Source organism: Cherax quadricarinatus, chromosome 39 (genome assembly GCF_038502225.1).
Source record: "Cherax quadricarinatus isolate ZL_2023a chromosome 39, ASM3850222v1, whole genome shotgun sequence".
NCBI classification, from domain to species: domain Eukaryota; kingdom Metazoa; phylum Arthropoda; class Malacostraca; order Decapoda; family Parastacidae; genus Cherax; species Cherax quadricarinatus.
The window spans coordinates 9,192,718-9,216,928 of NC_091330.1; the positions used below are offsets into that span (position 1 = coordinate 9,192,718).

General features: G+C 35.6%; 1 protein-coding gene across 5 annotated transcripts in view; it reads right to left on the minus strand.

The window, feature by feature from the left end:
- Window positions 1-2,960: 2,960 nt before the first annotated feature.
- The window catches only part of Ldh (Lactate dehydrogenase), a 43,541-nt gene continuing 22,290 nt past the window's right edge, over window positions 2,961-24,211 (minus strand). For 2 of the 5 annotated variants that reach the window (XM_053787539.2, XM_053787540.2), the window contains exons 2-8: window positions 22,565-22,790; window positions 21,880-22,079; window positions 20,363-20,536; window positions 17,682-17,799; window positions 10,131-10,254; window positions 6,245-6,428; window positions 2,961-3,649 (exon numbers count right to left, since the gene is read on the minus strand). In XM_053787539.2, coding sequence (XP_053643514.1) covers window positions 6,264-6,428; window positions 10,131-10,254; window positions 17,682-17,799; window positions 20,363-20,536; window positions 21,880-22,079; window positions 22,565-22,782 — 999 coding nt within the window. In that variant the 5' untranslated portion in view covers window positions 22,783-22,790 and the 3' untranslated portion in view covers window positions 2,961-3,649; window positions 6,245-6,263. Of the gene's footprint in view, window positions 3,650-6,244; window positions 6,429-10,130; window positions 10,255-10,366; window positions 10,491-17,681; window positions 17,800-20,362; window positions 20,537-21,879; window positions 22,080-22,564; window positions 22,794-24,211 lie in introns of all 5 variants that reach the window. The other 3 variants (XM_053787538.2, XM_053787541.2, XM_053787537.2) reach the window with 2 other exon arrangements.

Sequence of the window (24,211 nt, forward strand, 5' to 3'; positions counted from 1 at the left end):
AAATAAACTAATCAGTTATTTGTCTGTCCAATAACCAAAATTCCTAATCCTGTCACTTGCCATTAAAATTTAATATAAATCAGATGAGGTATTTTGAAGATATCTTCAAAAGGTTGAGCTGTTACTCAAAACTCTGAAGAGGCCTAAAACATGGAATTCAATCTTCAGAACAGATAAAATTTTTGATAAATTGGAAAAGACATTGTAATTTGCTTGTAACAGATAAGTGACCTGTAGATATGTAGATAAATAAAAACCCATATGTACACCTGTTAACCCTTTGGGGCCTAGTTCCTAGGCCTTTTGTGTATCCATATGCTCTTGCGCTGCCGTCCACAGGAGGGATATGGGGTGCACAATAAACTAGCCACTTCGGTGGCAAAATCTAATCTTGCAATGTCATTATAAGGCCTGGGAGATGTAATTCAGCACCATCAGGTCCAGCACCCTCAGGTGACCCAAGAGGTAAAAGTAAACTCTTTCAACCACAGGTAACATTTGAAGTCAATGTGTCTGACCCTGAGGCTGAAGTTCAAAGAACCAAAACTAAATTGTATTATACCTAGTTCAAATTTGAGACGAACCAAAGGTATTAAGATGATGCATAATATCTTGCTTTAGATATGAAGTTGTCATTCAGAAAAAGAGAAAAAAAAAAAAGTAGCTAAAGAAACAGCAAGCAACCACTGTAGGTCTTCCAAAAAGAAATGTTGAAACATAGGCAGTATCTCTACACATGTACACACTTATCAGGCACTCACCTCTAACACCCATATCGGCCCCTACATCCTCTGCTCCCATTTTGGGTGTTTCAACTCAAGACTTGTACCCATCTTCCCTTTGTAGCTATTTGAACCCTTAGTGAAATGCTTATATAACTTCATCACCTTACTGAAAGGTCTCCCTTCTCAGACGGAGAATTTCATTGCCTTATTAGATTAGTATATTCATGGAGAAGTGCTAAACTCATAAGGGTCATGGCAGCACTTGGGAAATGGGAGGTTATTGGGTTTGACCCAAGAAAGGGGAGGGTAGCTCAATTCCTGTCAAGAGCCCTTCACTGTCTTGTATAATAGAGCATCATTTCGCACGACTGGTGTTATGATAACTGCACTAGTTCTTGTTCTAATTCTCTTGTAAAAAGTCACTGAAATCACTGTACATAACTACACAAGCCTCAGATTAATTTTGAAATTATTATTATATGCCTCTGCAAAGACAGTGATTATGTGTGAAAGATGGTGAAAGTGTTTATTTTTGTTGGGTCACCCTGCCTCATTAGGAGACGGCCAACATGTTGAAAAAAAAATTTAAAGGAAGTACTAAACTTCGAAGTAAAGGAAATACTAGGTAATCAGGTTGGATCCAAGTGCACAGTAGCTTCAATTTCATGAATAAGAGCCCTTAACAGGCATTTAGGGTATTTTTTATTCAAGCATGTAAACTACACTATTTATATAAAGCACTGTTCTTTTTTCCTACCCTCAGACACCTTCCAGGCTCCTCATTCCAAATCCATTATTGGTAGACAGTTGTAGCACGTATGGCTAACAAATGAAAGACCAGGTTCACTCGAGTAATTCAAAATGCATGGGAAAGTCTCGACACCCGCCATCCCCTTTAATCTAGCAATAAATAGGTACCTGAGTGTTAATCCAATGTTTATAACCTTGGCTGTGAAAGAACTTTAAGAAGGAAGTTGTTTGACAGCTATGTGTTACTTTCTGGGAAAGGACCAAAGAAAGATCTCAAACACCACCTACACTGCTTAGCTGTCTTGGGTTAATAGCAATTAAGAGTTAATAATCCAAATTATTTCTAGGTAGTAGGTTGGTAGACAGCAACCGCCCAGAGAGGTACTACCGTCCTGCCAAGTGAGTGTAAAACGAAAGCCTGTAATTGTTTTACATGATGGTAGGATTGCTGGTGTCCATTTTTCTGTCTCGTAAACATGCAAGATTTCAGGTACGTCTTGCTACTTCTTCTTTCACTTAGGTCACACTACACATACATGTACAAGCATATACATGTATATATGTACACACCCCTCTGGGTTTTCTTCTATTTTCTTACTAGTTCTTGTTTATTTCCTCTTACCTCCATGGGGAAGTGGAACAGAATTCTTCCTCCGTAAGCCATGCGTGTTGTAAGAGGCGACTAAAATGCCGGGAGCAAGGGGCTAGTAACCCCCTTCTCCTGTATATATTACTAAATGTAAAAGGAGAAGCTTTCGTTTTTCCTTTTGGGCCACCCTGCCTCGGTGGGATACGGCCGGTGTGTTGAAAGAAAGAAGAATCCAAATTATTATTATAGTTCTGGGACAGTGCTAAACATATAGGGGTGATCCAGAGTCTGGGGAATGGAAGGGATGGGGGTAATCTGGTTTGATTCAGAAGAGCTCAAATTCCTTGGATCATGAATTCTTCACTAACATTAAGGTATACCCCCTTCCATGAGGGGTTTGATAGTAGAACCTTCCAGCATGATGGGTGTATTAGGTAAACATGATTAGCTTTTGGTTAACCTTATATTATTATATTCAAAACTAAGTGCTAAACCCACAAGGGTCATACAACAGGTTTACCCTTGTAAAATGTCATAAATCGGAGTAGTTACACAATACAATCTCCACACATACACACAAGAAAAAAAAACCATTTTAACTGAAATGCAAATGACAAGTTTGCCACCGATCCTGTACCAAACAAAGGATTAAAAACATAATGAAAGCAAAAGGTCAAATGACCAGATATTGAAGTTGTGTTATTTTTCTAAGTTTTCTGGTATAGCTCATGAAACTGCATTTTAATCATCCTTTGCCATACTTTTATTTTGTGGCAAACATTTTTTTTGTGGGGAATGTATAGTTGTACCTATGTAATTATATTATAAAGGAAATCCATTGCAACCCATTTTCCAAGTCTGCCTTTCTCAACATCAACACAGGGTAACATACTAGCTTTCTTATTATCATTTTTAATTAACTGCTTGTGTGTATAAAGAAATATACAGTATTACATACGACTTTTACTTTTAATACATTTAGCCTATATTGGTACATAATATAATAAACACAAGAGGAAAAAATATATTTTCTACTTATCAGTTACTTGGTGCATTCAATTTACCCAGTACATACTGCAGACAAGAGGCTTAAATTAAATATAACATCTAAAATCACTAAATCAGCTCATTATGATAAATGGTAATCCAAGTACTTTACTAAAAAAGGCATTAAATAATTATGAAGATAGATGAATGAACACCTAGCATTTAATATGTAGTGTATATTGAATTTAAATTTGTATAATGCAGACCAAATAAAATATGTTAGGCTTCACAAATCAATGACAGTAATAAAGTTATATTATACTGCAGGGCACCTCATAGTAGAAAGTAATACATATATTCTTTCATGACTAAGGAATACAGTGGCTGACAATATAGCATATCTGAAAAATAATATTTTTTTTTTTTAAGTAATGGTATATGCATATTTAATCTTTGCTTGAACCACACCAATTCCATTTTGGCTCTTTGTAGATATATTAAAATTTTTTAATATGGTTTCCTCCTCTTGCCTTTTGCAGGAATTTCCTTATCCTTCATTATTTAGGCCACTGCAGGTGATTTCCAGTCCATTTTTATCCTGTAAAAAAAATACTATAGATATTTAAGGCAAATGAACATGATTCACATTAATTATACTTTATCTTATTAGCTAGTTCTCCCAGAAAGTAATAAATCTATGGAACAGTCTGTCCTGTGAGGCTAGAGATATAAGGACTGTGCTACAATTTAAAATGGGGAGGTTGAAGAGGGTTGGAATAGTTTCAAAAATGCAGTATTAGAATGTGGGGCCGAAGTTTGTGGTTATAGGAGGGTGGGGGCAGGAGGAAAGAGGAGTGATTGGTGGAATGATGACGTAAAGGGTGTGATAAAAGGGAAAAAGTTAGCTTTTGAGAGGTTTTTACAAAGCAGAAGTGTTATAAGAAGAGTAGAGTATATGGAGAGTAAAAGAAAGGTGAAGAGAGTGGTGAGAGAGTGCAAAAGGAGAGCAGATGATAGAGTGGGAGAGGCACTGTCTAGAAATTTTAATGAAAATAAGAAAAAATTTTGGAGTGAGTTAAACAAGTTAAGAATGCCTAGGGAACGAATGGATTTGTCAGTTATAAACAGAGTAGGGGAGTTAGTAGATAGGGAGATGGAGGTTTGGGTATCAAATGATTTAGATAAAAGAAAAATTGGATATCAAATTGGGGAGGAGGAGTATGGAAGAAGTGAATGTTTTCAGATACTTGGGAGCTGATGTGTCGGCGGATGGATTTATGAAGGATGAGGTTAATCATAGAATTGATGAGGGAAAAAAGGCGAGTGGTGCATTGAGGTATACGTGGAGACAAAAAACATTATCTATGGAGGCAAAGAAAGGAATGTATGAAAGTATAGTAGTACCAACACTCTTATATGGGTGTGAAGCCTGGGTTGTAAATGCAGCAGCAAGGAGGTGGTTGGAGGCAGTGGAGATGTCCTGTCTAAGGGCAATGTGTGGTGTAAATATTATGCAGAAAATTCGGAGTGTGGAAATTAGGAGAAGTTGTGGAGTTAATAAAAGTATTAGTCAGAGGGCTGAAGAGGGGTTTTGAGGTGGTTTGGTCATTTAGAGAGAATGGATCAAAGTAGAATGACATGGAGAGCGTTTAAATCTGTAGGGAAAGGAAGGCAGGGTAAGGGTTGAAAAGGTTGGAAGGAAGGGGTAAGGAAGGTTTTGTGGGCGAGGGGCTTGGACTTCCAGCGTGAGCATGTTCGATAGGAGTGAATGGAGACGAATGGCATTTGGGACCTGACAATCTGTTGGAGTGTGAGCAGGGTAATATTTAGTGAAGGGATTCAGGGAAACTGGTTATTTTTATATAGCCGTACTTGAGTACTGGAAATGGGAAGTACAATGCCTACACTCTAAAGGAGGGGTTCGGGATATTGGCAGTTTGGAGGGATATATTGTGTAACTTTATACGTATATGCTTCTAAACTGTTGTGTTCTGAGCACCTCTGCAAAAACAGTGATTATGTGTGAGTGTGGTGAAAGTGTGGGAGACGGCCGACTTGTTAAAAAAAAAAAAATTAAAAACTTCTCTCCGGATTTGAAATACTATGTATATTATTAGGTAATACTCCTACTAATAAGCACTGAATGCTATTTCAACATTTAGATAGCATCTTGACTAAAGTGAATATGATAATGATATACACTGCCAACAAGTTGCCATATAAGGATTCTGTAATTAGAGAAAAATTTCATCTACATTTGCACCTTTTCATAAGTTGCCTCACTGCACAAGTCTCATGTCGTCTAAGGCATATTTCCACTACACAAATTTGTTGTCTCCTACAAAATGTCCAGTTCCATTGCATTAATTATGTTTCATCAACATACTACATTCCTATCTACCTATGATCTCTCTCTTACACAAATCTCTTCTCCAATACAATCTCTACAACCCAAGTTGTATATCCACTCTGATATTTCAATGAGCTTTATAATCACACTACTGCATAGACAATGACCGTATTTTTTTGTCATGCAAGACATAATTTTCCCCTGAAAATATTAAATACAAACAACACCCTGTATATTATATGACCCATGTAACTTTGGTAGCAGTACAGTACATGCATGCTAATGTACACTAAATGATTTTTTCACAAAATTCCTCCTAAAATCAGAGGAGGGGGTCAAATGTAAAGGCATATCTTAAGTGATAGAAAACACAGTAACTTTTTATATTTAATATGCACTTATATTTTTTACTACACTGATCATTTCCTGCCAACACAGGGTTACTCTACCTTAGTGAGAAATTCAGAATTTGATGTCGACATAAATCACAGCCATTTTATTCTTTAAATTAACCTTACCTTTACCTTTGAAGTTTTGAGAGTTTCACTACTCTCGGAGCCCGAGAAAACATTTAGTATAAATAGGCTATGAACTGTGGTACTATATGGTGGCTATAAATAGCGATAGTGGAAACTACAATGTACATTTGGGTTATGAAAATGAGAAGACATAATGTAAATAGAAAGTTATTCATATCAGAGAAAGTCTTTGTTAACACAAAGTTTCACTCAAGACAGCTTTATCTGTCATGATAACAAAGCTAACTTTAAAGTTCATTCAGCATCTACACAAAGTTACACAGAATCCCTTGCAGTCTCAAAAGAAAATGAAATTATCTCTTACCTCATCTGAGGCATCAAACCTAAAACTGGATTCCGGCCTGCACATCCCAAAGTGTGTCAGCTGATTTCTTCAGCTGGTCAATTTCAGCTTGTGTGAGTGTTTGCTTGATGATGTGAGTCACACCATTCTCACCCAACACAACAGGGAGACTCAGGAAAACATCCTTGTCAATATCTTGGTAACCCTAGGGTGAATTTAAAAGTCTCAAAAACACTTCATTATCATGAATACTATGCCTATATTCATAAACTCACAAAGAAAAATCAAACAGCTTAAATATATAAAGTATTTTACAATGTGATTATCAAAATGATATTGCTGAGTTTAAGGGGGTCATTCGTTTCTTTTGGCCAGGCATTTTGAGAAATTAAGTACAGTGGACCCCCGCATAACGATTACCTCCGAATGTGACCAATTATGTAAGTGTATTTATGTAAGTGCGTTTGTACGTGTATGTTTGGGGGTCTGAAATGGACTAATCTACTTCACAATATTTCTTATGGGAACAAATTCGGTCAGTACTGGCACCTGAACATACTTCTGGAGTGAAAAAATATCGTTAACCGGGGGTCCACTGTATGTAGTTTTATAAAAATTGTGTACTCTCAGTAACAAGACATGTCATATTATAAATCATAAACAATGCACATAAGTTGATTGATAACCACATGTGCAACACTAGGGATCTTTATTATCAGCTATTTTGCCTTTGCTGCAGGCTTCATCAGTCTAATGTAAAGATACTTACCATTCCTGGAGACATCAGCATTGGTTGAGATGAAGTAAACAAAATGGAGAGGTAATATGATGTACGACAATGTATCGCCTTCCTGTGTACAAGCATCTGGCCAACTGCTTCTGAGACTGAACAAATTGCACCTAGGTAATGGACTGATTACATCAAACTACCTCTCCATTTCGTACACAACCAACAATGATGTCTCCAGGAGAGTGATTTATCTCCATTCAACTGGTGAAGCCTAGAGTGCAGGTGAAACATTTTATCAATAAAGATCCCTAAACAACTGAAATAGATTTTTTTTTTTCAACAAGTCGGCCGTCTCCCACCGAGGCAGGGTGAAATAGATATATGCATAATTAAATTCTTATATGCTTTAAAAATAATTACAAATACTAATTATAAAGGCAAAAATCCTATAATTAGCCATAATGCAAGAATGAGTTATCCATCGATACATATGCAACTGCTGTATGTGTGTGTATTTGTGATGACAATTATTATTGACCTAGGGCTTATTTTGTTTTTCACAATAAGATACAATTTAAAAAAAATTTTATTTTTTAATGACTGAATGATCCCCTTAATGGAATACCTAATTAATATACAAATAGTAATTTTTTTATTGATAGTATAGTAACTAGTCAACAAAAGTGGTCTAACACCGTAAGAGTTATATCATCTTTTAAATGATATATATACAAGAAAGCTATACAAATTTCAACTGAAAAATTTCATAACAAAGATACATTTATTAGAAATTAAAAAAAAAGGCTTGGAAAGTTAAAAGGACATAGGCACAGTCAAGAAGAAAATTTAAAAAAAATTCAAGTCATATACATAAAACAATATACAATCCAGGAAACCATCAACTTGCCCAAGACCTTGTATAAGAGCTTGTTTACTCTGCCCTGATTATTTTCAAAAGCAGTACTATTCAAGAGTGTTCATTCATCAATTTTCTGCATCTATCTCGGCTACTGTTAATCTGCTTATATTCTAAAAGGTTAATTTCACTATTTCCCCAATAAATTGATCTCTCCTGCTTTTTGCTATCACTTTCTCTTTCATCATTTTGTAATAACTCACATCTTGTTATTCTGGAATCCTGTAAATGCTGTGCATCTGATCACTTTTGTATTTTTATCCTTTCCTGTCAAAAATGATCACCACCAATCGCTTAGTGATCTCTTCTGGCAACAGCTCTCTTCTTGAAAAACTTATTTACTACATTCTTTTACTCACAACTAAACAAAAAAAATAAGATGAAAAAATAGATGTTCTAGTCCATCCTGGACTATTTATCAACTCCAAGATGTAAAAAAAAAAAAAAAAAAAAAAAAAATTCATCTCTAACTTGTGTTTTTTTTTTAATTAATCCAGCTATGGTTTTGACTTATTTTGCAGTCTTTCATTGTCTCAGTTCTGTTTACACTGTACTGATTTTTCTGTTTACACAGTTTTGATTGCCAAGGACATTAACACACATTCTTCCCTCTATTCTGTGGCATGCCCCTAGGTACTTTCCTGCACTAAGTTATGGTCATCCTTACCACTCTTCAGAATACAGCTTCTAGGTTAGGTTAGTTGTAAAGTACTTATCTACTGTATTTTTTTGAAGGTTTGTAAAAATGGTATGCTTAGAATTGCACATCTAAAAATAAAAAAGTACATTTCTTCATTCATACTGCTTTCGAATGTTAACCAGGTAGAGAAATTTAAAAAATCATACTCAAAAATTAAAATTTATAAAATTAAGAAAAAATTTAAAGCAAAAAACACACATTTTTCTGATTCTAAAAAAGTAGTGTATAGTATTAAAACCAGTAGAAAAAAATTTATTCAAATAACTCAAAGTAAAATGGCTTAAGTGAAGAAAAATAGAATAGTATTGTGGTAACCTATTTTGTATTCTGCTTTTCCAATAATTATTTTTCAGGAAATGAAATTATACATATTTTATATAATTTTTAAAGGTTCATGCTAAAGGGTTTGAAGGAAAAGGTATGGTATACATTTCTGAAACTTAGCCTTTTGTTGAAGAACATTTTAATGTTGTGGGTTGTCACTTAAGGTGACATGTGACTGGACAGCTTGCCTAATACATTCCAGTTTTATGTAATATTAATATCTCTAGACAAAGATCTATTCTCAACAGATAAATGAAATGATAGCCCTAAATAGTGAAACATGTTATGCACAATTACACTGGAAGCAATGACCTAATAATAAGCCTTACAAACTTCATTTTTATTGCTTAACTGTTTTTTGGTTTGAATGAAAAAGTATTCTTCATAGACTAGACAATTTTTTTTTTAAGAGATCGTTACATGAGAGAGAGAAGCAAGTCTGAATTTCTTTTATTTACCCCCTTACTCTTTGCAATTTATATAGAAATGTACAGTGTAGCTGTATTATGATGACAATATGGTACTGTACTAAAAAAAGCTTTGGAAACACTTATTCATGTCAACTTGCTGCAAGCAAAGTTAAATACAAGCCAGAAGGAGAAGCTTGACATTCTTCATTACCATACTGTGTATTGTACATCTGAAAATTATGCTACTGATAACAGAAAATAACGAATTTCACTAATGCTGTACTGTACATTCATTTCTACAATGGTCAGTGCCAGTGTCTCTTCTTAGCAAAATATCTATGGGTAATAACAGCCAAAGGATACTATCAAATTGTGTTTTAAGTTATTGCAACTAGAATATACAGGAGATATTTTTCTTACTGTAGTTATTACGGTAAATTAAATTGAAAATTAATATCAGTAAATTAGATTTGTAATAATTTAGCTTAAAAAGAGGTTAGATTAATACAATAGTTTAGTTCTTACATCATTTTGACCAAGAGCAACATTATACTGTTGGGGAAAAGAAAAGGTAAAAAGATGAGGCAACCAGGAAAATTAATTGAAGTTGATTTGAAGACAATAAATGTACATAATATCCCTTTCCTTGCTTATGAATACAGCACCTCAGGTAAATTAAAAGACCTTCATATAAAAGTATATTACATTTTTGCAGGTACTGTCTTCATAATAAAAGTTCTGGGATTTTAATGAAAAAGGCAGAGTAATGATAACATTCGGAGAGCAGCAGGGATATCCTATCATTCATGTAGAGCCTTTTTTGATACCTGCACAGCTGTGGTTACAGCATATATACTTCTTAGATTCGAAAGTAATGCCCTGCTAAGAACAGCACATGAAGTTCCGATGGCCCATGATGTGTAACCCTTCAGCCTGATCACTTCATAGGCACTGCAAATAGCAGCCAACAAACATATATGTACTGTACTCTGCATATATAAATAAGGAGTTTAAATTAAAGACAATTATTCTTACTAATCTAACTTATTTTGTACAAACCTACCTGAACAGCAACAGAGACCGCATGACAGGAGCGGATATTCTTCAAAATAGATGCTACAAGGGCAGAAACGGACAGACCAATAGCCCAAGAAGTGTAGCCCTTCAGCTTGATGATCTCATACGCACTGTAACACCACACTGTATACAATGCCAAGCACAAGTATATGCTAAATGCAACATCAAGTTTCAGTTTCCAACAGCAGAACTGTAAAATCTGGGTTTTTTCACATTCTTTAAATTAATTACTGTATTAAAAAAGTATATAATAATATATAATTATAGACAATTATTTGCTTTCTATTAATCTTTTATCAAGTACTGTAGCAACAGAAAAAAAAATCAATAGATCAAATCATATTTGTCAGAGCTGCTGTTTGAAAAAGAAGTTTAGCAAGGAAATATTTGTTCTAAAATAGGTCATGAAACAGCACTTGAACAAATGCAATTATTAGAGTACAGTGCTGTAATAAATACATAAAGAGGAGGGGCTATAGTTGATAAATTATGAAACAGAAGGTTGTAACACAATGCTGAAATAAGCCAGTAATATGTATATAAAGCAAGAGTGAAATTAATTATACACAGTATCATGAGGATTGTTAGGCCAATATTGTATATTAAAGAAAATGCATGGAAGGTTTGCATGAAAAGAAACAGGGTACAGCTACATTGCAAGCTCATTATATGTTCTAATTTGTTTACCAACTAGTGCATTAGCTCATATCTGTTCTGTATTATCAGATATTATCAAAATTGAACTGGAAAAGTTAAAAGGATGGACCTCCATTACAGTTATGTTATTAATGGAATAAAGGAGTGAATCAATTACAAGATCAGATTTGAAGATAGGACAATAAGGATGTAGAATGACAACGGTAAAATTAATAAGAGTGAAATACGTGGAGGTAAAAAAAAAAAAATTAAAGAAAAAATGACAGAGTGCAATAAGAAGAATGATTGCTACATTAATGTTATAGATAAATCATTATGTGGAATGGTGGAAATGTTGCAAAACTATTTTAACACAACTGACAGTGTCTGTGAAGGTTTTACAAGAAATATAGTATGAGAGGAAGAAAGGGTAAGACATCCAAAGGAAGGTGAAAGACAATGTATAGGAGGTATTGAAAGGTAAAGGGCATGAACATCTAGCTTATGTGTGAACAGATTAGATTGGAGTGAATAGACATGAGAGGTCTTTCTGAGCAAGAGAATCCAGTATACTGAATCTGAAATTTCATTTCCAAATTTGGAGAATTCCAAATAAAAAATACAGTATAACTGTACTGCACTCCCTCAGCATACGAGAGTTCTGCATACACAAATTTATAAATCTGCAAGCTTTGCTTTGTCCTACTGCCCCATGTATGTGTTAAGCTCACAATCTACAATTTGAGTGTACAATATTATAGCTTCATATGCAAACTGGGTTCATAGTTCCATGTCTCATGTTATTATTATTATTATTTTTTATTATCACACTGGCCGATTCCCACCAAGGCAGGGTGGCCCGAAAAAGAAAAACTTTCACCATCATTCACTCCATCACTGTCTTGCCAGAAGGGTGCTTTACACTACAGTTTTTAAACTGCAACATTAACACCCCTCCTTCAGAGTGCAGGCACTGTACTTCCCATCTCCAGGACTCAAGTCCGGCCTGCCGGTTTCCCTGAACCCCTTCATAAATGTTACTTTGCTCACACTCCAACAGCACGTCAAGTATTAAAAACCATTTGTCTCCATTCACTCCTATCAAACACGCTCACGCATGCCTGCTGGAAGTCCAAGCCCCTCGCACACAAAACCTCCTTTACCCCCTCTCTCCAACCTTTCCTAGGCCGACCCCTACCCCGCCTTCCTTCCACTACAGACTGATACACTCTTGAAGTCATTCTGTTTCGCTCCATTCTCTCTACATGTCCGAACCACCTCAACAACCCTTCCTCAGCCCTCTGGACAACAGTTTTGGTAATCTCGCACCTCCTCCTAACTTCCAAACTATGAATTCTCTGCATTATATTCACACCACACATTGCCCTCAGACATGACATCTCCACTGCCTCCAGCCTTCTCCTCGCTGCAACATTCATCACCCATGCTTCACACCCATATAAGAGCGTTGGTAAAACTATACTCTCATACATTCCCCTCTTTGCCTCCAAGGACAAAGTTCTTTGTCTCCACAGACTCCTAAGTGCACCACTCACTCTTTTCCCCTCATCAATTCTATGATTCACCTCATCTTTCATAGACCCATCCGCTGACACGTCCACTCCCAAATATCTGAATACATTCACCTCCTCCATACTCTCTCCCTCCAATCTGATATTCAATCTTTCATCACCTAATCTTTTTGTTATCCTCATAACCTTACTCTTTCCTGTATTCACCTTTAATTTTCTTCTTTTGCACACCCTACCAAATTCATCCACCAATCTCTGCAACTTCTCTTCAGAATCTCCCAAGAGCACAGTGTCATCAGCAAAGAGCAGCTGTGACAACTCCCACTTTGTGTGTGATTCTTTATCTTTTAACTCCACGCCTCTTGCCAAGACCCTCGCATTTACTTCTCTTACAACCCCATCTATAAATATATTAAACAACCACGGTGACATCACACATCCTTATCTAAGGCCTACTTTTACTGGGAAATAATTTCCCTCTTTCCTACATACTCTAACTTGAGCCTCACTATCCTCGTAAAAACTCTTCACTGCTTTCAGTAACCTACCTCCTACACCATACACTTGCAACATCTGCCACATTGCCCCCCTATCCACCCTGTCATACGCCTTTTCCATGTATAACATGGTATTATCTACAAATTTTGCTCCAAAATCTGAAGCTCTCATATAATACTATATCACCTTGCCTACAAATTATATTATGTTAGATGACCCATTTGTTTTTAAAATTATCCCAAAGTAGTGAAAATATTTAAGTAAAGCTATTAGTACAGGAGCCATGGGGAACCAGAATGCATTCACTTTCAGACATATACAAGAATTCACAATCAGTGAAATTTCTGCAGAATGCATCTCAACAATACTGAGGGAGTCCAGTACTCTGAAATTGGAAAAACAACTCCTTAGTAAAATAACTTAATTCTTAAGAACAAACCCCTTTACTGTTATAAAACCACATAACACAGATTCTGAAGCACATGCATGTTTAACTCTTTCTGTTAGTAGTATATGACATATCAAAATTAAATTTTTACATCTGAAGGAAGGAATCTGTATACAATATGTATGTTTTAATCTTGCAACTCTAAATAGTTTATGTACTGTAATGACAAAAATAAAAATATGACAATAATATTAATACTAATAGATAATGCATGAATTCTTAATCAATGCAATAATCATGATAATGTATACAGCACATCCAAATTCCTCAATTTTACTTTATATTACCCGAGCAAATGTATTAAATTTAAATACATGTATGGGGTGTGGTGTTAAGTTCGTCACAATTATGCACCCCTAACATGATACTACTACTACTGTATTTGTGTGAAGAGAAAGAGTTAATAAAGCGATGGTATACACTACAATAAATCTCATTCAGCACCAAGCTTAAACATGATCCTTACCTGTTCATTATCAAGATGTCAATTGCATAATTATTTCCACTCACGCTTCCAAACAAAGTCGAACGCTGTTATAACATAGTTAGTGGGAGCCAAGAGATAAAACCAGGCTAATGTCCAAAGTTAGCAGAATTGAATTCTTCACCCACATCTTTTATACAGCATTGCATTTAACCAACTGTAGTATAATACTGTATAATGACAATAGAGTACAGGATAATATGTAAAGGCACTTTTTTCCATGTCCAATATATTTGTCAAAGCTTGGGATGTTCTAGATCCCATTTGCTCTACTTGTTATATTTTCTTATGAATTTTAACACGAATCCCAACAGAGCTACATTTAAAGAAATAGCATTATTTCTCCATATTTTATAAACTGCAGTAAATAAGCACTAAAGAGATAAGGAGATAGTTGGCTACAGTGAATTATATCCTAGAAAAAGAGCCCAATGAAAATAAGGTATGTAACTTGCCTTTCCTGGGTTATCCTGGGTTAATGATGCAATACAAATCTTTGATGCTTCACTTATCATTCACTAAGGGCTCACTTCCAATTACAGAGCAAACTTGTTTGCAATGTTAGGAATAATATTGAAGAAGAAAACTGAGAGCCAAAGCTTGACTGAATTATTCCAAAAAATTCCATTAAAAAAATCCATGTTCTAACAGCGTACGAGTATGGTTACTGCACATCAAACTGCTACTGTCTACAACCTTAAATAACTTTAGTCATAGCTGTTAAAAATTAAGCTAAAACTGTATTTCAATTGGTTATTAATCTGTGCCTAATATGAAATGCACAAATATCTGCTGTATATGATTTTATATAAAGTATGCATATAAGCATATATAGTATTCTTTTTGCTTTTAAATACAAAAAATATAAGAATACTGATAAAAAAAAAAAAAAACAGGTAAATGGGCAGTTCACTCAACTCTCAAAATAATAATTAGGAAATTTTGATTATTAAGATACTTAGCCATATGTCTAAATTAATTTTATTACTCAAGTTTACTTAAAACCCCAAATTTTTATGATATACATTGTACTGTATTGTGAGTTATACATTTACATTTTGTAGCATCTTCTCAAATAACATATAGAGTGGCAGATATTCATTTTAGGCCAGTCTTGCAATGAAGCCATAATGAAATACTATACTGTATGAATTTTTACCTTTCTATACAATATAATTTTTGTTTCTTTATGCAGTACAAATAATGTAATTTACATGTAATAAAACATTGGAAAGCACAAAAGAAAGCAACTAGTATGCAATGCATTTTGAGCAACCCTCAGTTTTATTAGCATTTTTTTCTATTAGGATTCCATAGACTATGCATTATCTTCCTGACCCTCTCCATTTTTCCTGAAAAACACTTTGGGGTCAATTAGGAATTGGCAAAGCTACCACACTCAATACAGTTTACATCGTTTTACTGCAGTTAATGATATTTATTTCTTCTTAGCAAAGTAGTAAGATGAATAAAAATTTTTTAAAAAACTGTGCCATGAATAGTGGAACATTAAGGGCCACTTTAAACAACTACTGGGAAAAACTGTACAGTATATCATAACATTTGAGCCTACAGGACAGTACTAAATAACTGGAAACATGAGTACGTACAGCTTTTTAACCAAATTATTTATAACCAGTATCTTATAATCAACAATAAAAATATTCCACTGCAACTAAATGTTAAATATCTTTTAAAAGAAAAATAATGTATACTGTACCAAATGACAATATTGTACAGAAAACCCCAGAAGAGACTTTTATGCCATGTTGAAATTAAATTACACAGAACAGTACAATTCTATGTAATACTATACAGGTATGTATCTGTAGCAAGAATCTTATCTAACCACAATGGGATCAGAAGGCTAGATACTCTTAAGTTCTACTAAACATAAAAAATGTAATAAAATAAGTAAAACATATCGATCAATTAAGATAACGAGGTCAAATGCAGTCATAATAAAATTATTATTATAAAATATCCATGAAAAGGGCTAAACCTACTTACCACGGAGATTAAAGTTGCTCAGGTACTTGCATTTTTTCATCTCCAGTCATTCACCATCAATCATTCAATAGCCATCTTGTTAGAAGTGTGCAGACAACACAATTCAAATAATCCTCCAAACTGCAATATCCTTACCCCTCTGTGTCAGATTCAGGCACTGTACTTTTCACCTAGACTTTCTTTACATACTTCTCGCCTAGGCTTTCTTTACATATTTTATTAATGTTTCCTTGCTCACACTCCAACAATATCTCAAATCCCCAAAAACACCTGTCCCCACCCACTGTTTTAACATGCTGCTCACATAAACCTGTTAGATAAACCAGCCCCTACCACTTAAAACCTCCTTCAGCACTTTGCTTCAAGTTTTAATGGGAATATCCCTAACCCTTCTTCCTTCCTTCCACCCCAGATTTATACACCCTCTATCATCTTATTTTGTTCCATCCTTGCTAAATGGCTAAACCACCTCAATAAGCCCTTTTATATTCTTGGAATTATAACTCTTGTAACCTCACACTACCTTCTACTGATTGTTTGCATAATATTCACACTACACATTGCTCTCAAATATGACACCCCTGTCACCTCTATCCCTCTCTTCGCTGAAGCATTTAAAGACCATGCCTCACAATCATACATATTAGTACCTGTTATATGTCTTTGTAATCTCTTCAGTACTGCCCCCATGATGTGAATGAGATACTGTAAATACAACGATCAAACAATGTATCATCCATCCTGTAACCAAACGTTTCCCTTAGTATTGCAATGACAATGGTGAACAGTTGCCACTGTCAACTTGTAGGCTTTTACAACACTACAAAGATTATACCTAGCATATTAACCAAATGGGACATATGAAGAAAAAGTTGTTAGCTAGATAAGACCTTCACTGTGTAATTTTTCAAAAAATTTGAAAGGGTTTTTCACTGTACAATATTTCATAATTAAAAACTATTCCCATGTGAAAAAAATGATTAGGCAAACAAGTGCTGAAAAATCTTATGTGCACAATTAATAATACAAATACAGTATAATGATTTTAAATTAATGCACAGTAACTGAAAATATTTATCCTAGAGTATATATATTAATGAAGTTGATGGCTACTGAAGTCTTCAATTATCTGTTTATATACAGGTTTTATTTTTTAATGTAAAGCACTATAACATCAACTTCACTACAATATTCACAGTCATTCACAAGTATATGAATGTATGTGTGTACACGTGTATGTGTGCAATCTCCATGGAGAAGTGGAGAAGAAAGAATCCTTCCGCCATAAGCCATGCATGTCTTAAGAGGCAGCTAAAATGCTGGGAGCAAAGGGCTAGTAGTGCCTTCTGTATAAATTACTAAATGTAAAAAGAAGGAAAAACTTTCATTTCTTCTTCACTCACTCCGTCAGTGTCTTCCCAGAGGCGTGCCTACACTAAAATTTAAAAAACTGCAACATCAATACCCCTCCTTCAGAGTGCAGGCACTGTACTTCCCACCTCCAGAGTTCAAATCCAGCTACACAGTTTCCCTGAATCCCTCCATAAATGTTACCCTGCTCACATTCCAACAGTACATCAAGTCATAAAAACCATTTGCCTTCACTCGCTCCTATCTAACACATACGTATATAATTATTGTTATTGTTATTAATAAAAGCAAAGTCCAAAAAGTCTAGTACGAAAACAAATACCTGTTAACAACATCATTGTGCATTTCGTTATATTTGTCTGGATCCTCTGGGGTTCCTACAAGTGGGTTAAGATCACGTAGCCGCACTCCTGCAACATTGACACCTGACCATACTGGAACTGTAATAGAGAATATTTTATGTTAGACAATAATCAACCTACTCAAAGCATTTGTAATTTTCCAAAGTTCAGAAAAAAAAAATTATTTTTAGGGTAATACGGTATGTGAGCTCAATCGATAACGAAGCTTCTTCAAGATCCTCTAAGGAAGAATGTTCTCTTTATAAAAGCACTTTCTTTAGCTCATTACAGGCTTAGCACTGCACTGCAGTGCAGTAGTAAGTGCCACGATTCTCACCACCGGTTCCTGGTGTAGAGAGACGCACAAACTAATGAAAAAAATATCGAAACTGTAGGTCAGTGGTGAGAGGCGCGACTCTCACCACTGGTGTCCGGGGTACGAGAACCGGACAAACTTCTTAAAAAAAAAAAACTGTAGCACAGTAGTAAGTGCCACGCTTCTCACCACCAGTGTCTGGTGTAGAGACACACACGAACTACTAAAAAACAAAAACAAAAAAAATCGAAACTGTAGGCCGGTGGTGAGAGGTGGGACTCTCACCACTGGTGTCCGGGGTACGAGAACTGGACAAACTACTTAAAAAATAAATATCCAAACTGTACGCCAGTGATGAGAGTCGTGCCTCTCACCACTGGTATCCGGGGTACTTTACAAACTACTAAAAAAAAATTTTTGAAAAAAAAAAAAAAAATATAAGCATTACAAATCTTCCTTATGAAGAAAGATTGAAGACTCTTAAATTACATTCACTTGTTAGACGAAGAATGAGGGGAGACATGACAGAAGTGTATAAGTGGAAGATGGGTATTAATAAAGGGGATATTAATAAGGTCTTGAGGATATCTTTCCAAGAGAGAACCCGCAGTAATGGATTTAAATTAGACAAGTTTAGATTTAAAACGGACATAGGAAAGTATTGGTTTGGAAATAGGGTAGTTGATGAATGGAACAGTTTACCTAGTTGGGTTATTGAGGCTAGGACTTTGGGTAGTTTCAAATTTAGGTTGGATAAATATATGAGTGAGAGGGGTTGGATTTAAGTGGGACTTGCAAATGAATGGATCGAATTACCAGACCTTATTTCTTGGGTAGCATTGAAAATTGGGTTGGGCAAATGTTTTGTTAGTGGGATGGATTGTAAAGGACCTGCCTAGTATGGGCCAACAGGCTTGCTGCAGTGTTCCTCCTTTCTTATGTTCTTAACTCTTTCAGGGTCGGCAGGCCCTCTCCTAAACTTGTTCTCAGGGATGGAAATTTTTCAAAAAAAAAAAAAAAAAAAAAAAAAAAAAAATTATTTTTTCTTATCAAATGATAAGAGAATCTTTTCCCGATCATAATGACACCAAAAGTATGAAATTTAATGGAAAACTTACAGAATTATGCTCTTGCAAAGTTAGCGGTCTCAACGATGTTTACGCATCGGCGATTTCGCCCATTTTGAGCCCTAATTTCAGCCAATTCCAATGTACCAGTCGAGAAAAATCATACCTATCTCGCTAGAACTCCATTTTTTTCTATCGAATGAGCACAAGAAACCACCCATTTACCGATTTCAACTATCCAATAAAGTGGTCAGAAATTGGCAATTTTGCCAATTTCACAAATTTCAAAAGATGCCAATTTCCAAATAGGGTCCAGAATAAACAAGATAGACATTCCTGGCACTAAAATAACATTTCCTCTGTTCATTACTCACGTCCCCAGGCCTCTGTTACATTTCTTATGCTTTCCACTTTGAATTTTTCTCACAAAAAATAGAAGATTTATGTTATGCAGACTACTGCATTAGTGTAGAAATGGTATAAATAATATCAGCACACTTGTGAAAGAATATTAGACTCACCAGTTGACATGCATTGGACGTATGGCATGATTTGTTTACCTTTGAACTTTGGCAAAAATCGAACATTTCTGCTACTCTAAGCTCAATTTCAAGATACTTTTCATTGTGAAACCAATCAAAATCATCTCAATTTCCGTAATATGTCTTCCATTCTATAAAATGAGACGAGGAAAACTTGAATACAACCATAAATAGCATATGAAAACACACTGCAAAGTCGCTGTTTTAAACCAAAAACACGGTTGGAGTTTTTTTTCCTCATTATGCACTGGGTGCTGCAGGATTTTTTTATACTGCACACACTGACCACATAGACCCATTCTTTCATATGTAGGCCTACCAGCTTTCTCTCTCTAGATTAGAAGGCACTAGAATTTATGCATACTAGTACGGCACCAACCCTGGTGTGCAAGCCATACTAGTACGGCACCAACCCTGGTGTGCAAGCCGTACTAGTACGGCACCAACCCTGAAAGGGTTAAAACACTTGTGAAAAAAGCTATTAACAGACAGAGGTTTCAACCTCTATTTTTTTGCTGAATGACCCACATGAGTTTAGTACTTCACATAAATATAAAATGATGTTACAGTATTTTATAATCATAATCATATCAATAAAGTTTGAGAAGTATAACAATAGATATCTCATATTTCAGTCATTTTTTCAAATCTTTACAGTACAAGGCAGTATCCAGTTTTTCAATATAATTTTCCTGGGCAGCTACCACAAGTTGAATGTGCAAGAAGTGCAATATTACCTGAAGAATCTCCATGCTCTCCAATAATCCAGCCATGACAAGAAGACGGAGCAACATTGAGTTTCTGCGACAGATGAAAGCGGAATCTTGAAGAGTCAAGGTTGGTTCCAGAGCCAATCACTCTGTTCTTTGGAAGTCCAGACAATTTCCAAGCAACATATGTGAGAATATCCACTGAAATACAAAAGTATACTTGAGTATGTAGTTTTAGGTAGAATTAAATCAAGCTGTATATTTAGGCTCATGCTGTATATAATGTTGTACAAGGGAAACATTTCAGGAATACTGTACAGCCTCTCCTCACTTAGCAACATACTCATTTACTGACACGTCTGACTCTCTGACCAGTATTCATATCTAAATAATGTATATTAGAGCTGATTTCATCTATTCTGTTTATTTCCAAAGACCACGTCGTTTAACGATGTGGTCTTTGGAACAGAATCCCGTCGTTAAGTGAGGAGAGGCTGTATTTCACGGTAAAGTAAATAATTAATAAATTTGTTGTTTAGTTCTTTAGTATGCTGTATAACTTGCTAAGTAATTACAGTACATAAGAAATATACCCAGTATAATTCAACAATAATTACCTATTAAAAATGGTACATACAACTGGGCCCCAATTTACAATGTTCTGAGTTTCAATATTCTATGTACACAACACTGACATTTTGGAACAATTAACTACTGTACTCACAAATGACACTCACTTCCAACAGTGAAAAGTAGTTAAGAAACCTAAAATATGAAGCATCCCTTCTAGTGAGCAAGACAGGATTAACATTTAAGATAAATACTGTTCACAACAGTTAAATATTTAGTATTTATTAACCCGTAAATGGTCCAAGCAGATCTACGTTCACATGTGTAGTGCTACAAAAGTAGATCTACGTTTTTTTTACATATTTTCAAATATAACAAAAAAAAAGTAGATCAAATTTTTTTTACACATTTTCAAATGTAAGAAAACAAAAAGAAGATCTACTTTTTTTACATACTTTCAAATGTTGAAAAAACGTATATACACGTTTGGACCATTTACGGGTTAATTAATTAATATGGATTATTATTATTATAATCAAGGGGGAAGCGCTAAACCCGGAGGATTATACAGCGCCTGGGGGGGGGATGTGGAAGGCATTCAGGCTTAATTCGGGGAACTGGAGCACAGATCCAATTCCCTAAATCAAGAACCCCTCACCAACATCAAGGAACCTTCCTTGAGGGGAATTAATATGGATACAGTATAATGTAGAAATATTTTGTTGTATATTGAGAACAAAACACTGGGTAAAAATTCTACACTTAAAACATTAACGAGTTCCCAAAATTCATTTTAATTTGAGGATCTACTGTATTCTTTATATTATTATTATTATTATAATCAAAAAGAAGCGCTAAGCCACAAGACTATACAGCGCTGCAGGGCGTGTATTCTTTATAGAAACTGTATTGGATACACAGGTAACATTTCAGGAGAGCCTAGACATCAGCGGATTTTTACTGGCTAGACATACCAGGATTAGAAACAACAAGAAGAATGCAGTTTGGAGAATATTTAACAAGGTTAGGAATAATGCCCTTGAAGATGTCCACATTGCGCTGCACAAGAGAAAGACGTGACTCTCCTTCCCTCTGTCGAGCTCCAGCTGTTACAATACACAAGCGAGAACCAGCACTCACAGAATAATCTGTGTTGGCTTCAATTTTTACGTTTCTGAAAGCAAAAGAGATGCAGTTTCAGTTCTCAATGCATGCAAATCATAGACAATTACTGTAGGTAAGAAATCTGTATTTTTGCTCTAACAATTACAAATTAGTCATTATATTGTACAGCACATACAAGAAAGATTTTATGACTGACTTAAAACCTTAAATATCCTTACAATTATCATAACCTAGAATTATTATACCCTTAATTTTCAAAAAGAAAAACAAGTCTTTCTTTTTACATTAGGAATTATAACTTTAAATATCCCAAAAATATTAAAAGCTGACAAATAAGATTTTGTTATAAATAATGAAAATATAAAATTTGCCAAGTATATCAAGAATACTATTTATACCGAATACTAGACAGTACAAAATATGCCAGGTATACAATACTGTATACCAAATATGCCAAACGTGCAAAGTAAAGGCATACCAAATAGTATGCCAAGCATGCAAAGTACAACTATACCAAAAATACCAAGTACATACCTAAGGAATGTTAAACCATGCTGAAGATCCATCATCTCTCCTCGCAACTTGTCTGCAGCAACATCAACTAGAGCCAGTTCAGAACAGATGTGCTGTGTAACAAGAGAGAAGGCACAAGCCATTCCCACCTGTCCCACACCAACTACCGTCACCTTGCCACCAGATGTAGTCAAGGCAGGCTGCACCTCATCCATCAACAGTTGAGGAATAGATGCCATCTTGATCGCTGCTGAAAGAAAATGAATGTGTACAAGTCACTGCCACAATTATGACTATCACAGCCAGGTAAAAATTAAGGAACATGGGGACAAACATACAATCTGTGGCAAGGCTAAAAGAAAGCACTAGCCGTCCACATTATTATTACTGTTTCAAGCCTAGTGAGGCTCAGTCCCTGGACCCATTATGTACCTCTGTAATCTTTTGGCTACCACCCACAGAAAGGGTATGAGGTGAATAATAAAGATATTAAACTAACTAAACTGTTTCAAGCCTGTCGACTGTATGTAGGTGATTAATGTTGGTTACAAAAGGACAATGGAAATAAGTCAATTTGTCTGCCTTTTTTGGGATTATCCTTGGTAATTTATACATTACTATGCATGATAATTTTGTAACTATTTATGAGTACCTGTACCTAAATAAACTTACTACCCTTCAGGTACAGGTACACATAAATAATGTTACATAAATTATCATACATAGCATATGTATAGATTATCTAGGATAACCGAAAAAAAACTTGGACTATACTGGAGTATGCAGCACCAGTTTGGAATCCACACCTAGCCATGCAGGTAAGGAAACTGAAGAAATTGGAAAGGTTTGCAACAAGACTAGTCCCGGAGCTATGGGGTATGTCCTACCAGGAGAGGTTAAGGGATGACACTGGAGGACAGGAGAGAGGGGATATGATAACGACATATAAATGCTGAGAGGAATCGACAAGGTGGACAGAAACATAATGTTCCAGAGATGGGACACAACAACAAGGGAACACAGTTGGAAGTTGAAGACTCAGATGAAACACAGGGATGTTAGGAAGTATTTCTTCAGTCACAGAGTTGTCAGGAAGTGGAACAGTCTTAGAAGTGATGTAGTGGAGGCAGGATCCATACATAGCTTTAAGAAGAGGTATGACAAAGCTCATGGAGCGGCCAGTGAAGAGGCGGGGACAGGAGCTGTGAATCGACCCCTGCAACCACAACTAGGTGAGTACACACCTCTGAACGTGCATACATTGAGATACATATACCGGTATGTATATACCCTGTAGTTCAGCGAGATGACGCTTGTAGGCAGATAAATTGGCTCAGCAACTGCCGGGGTTGGCAGGCTCTGAGCTCTGGTGTGCCAGAATAATTGCTAAGATTGGCAGAGAGCAGATGAGTTGGACACTATACCAAAGTGCACATGCTGTTTGGTCCTCATAACGATAATTATATGACTAAAACCTGCGTCAGGAGGATGGGGGGAGATGATTTGATGCTGGTGAAGGGCTGTATCCACTTTGTGTCTGAGTAACTAATGAATGAATTATTATTATAATCAAGGGGGAAGCGCTAAACCCGGAGGATTATACAGCGCCTGGGGGGGGGGGATGTGGAAGGCATTCAGGCTTAATTCGGGGAACTGGAGCACAGATCC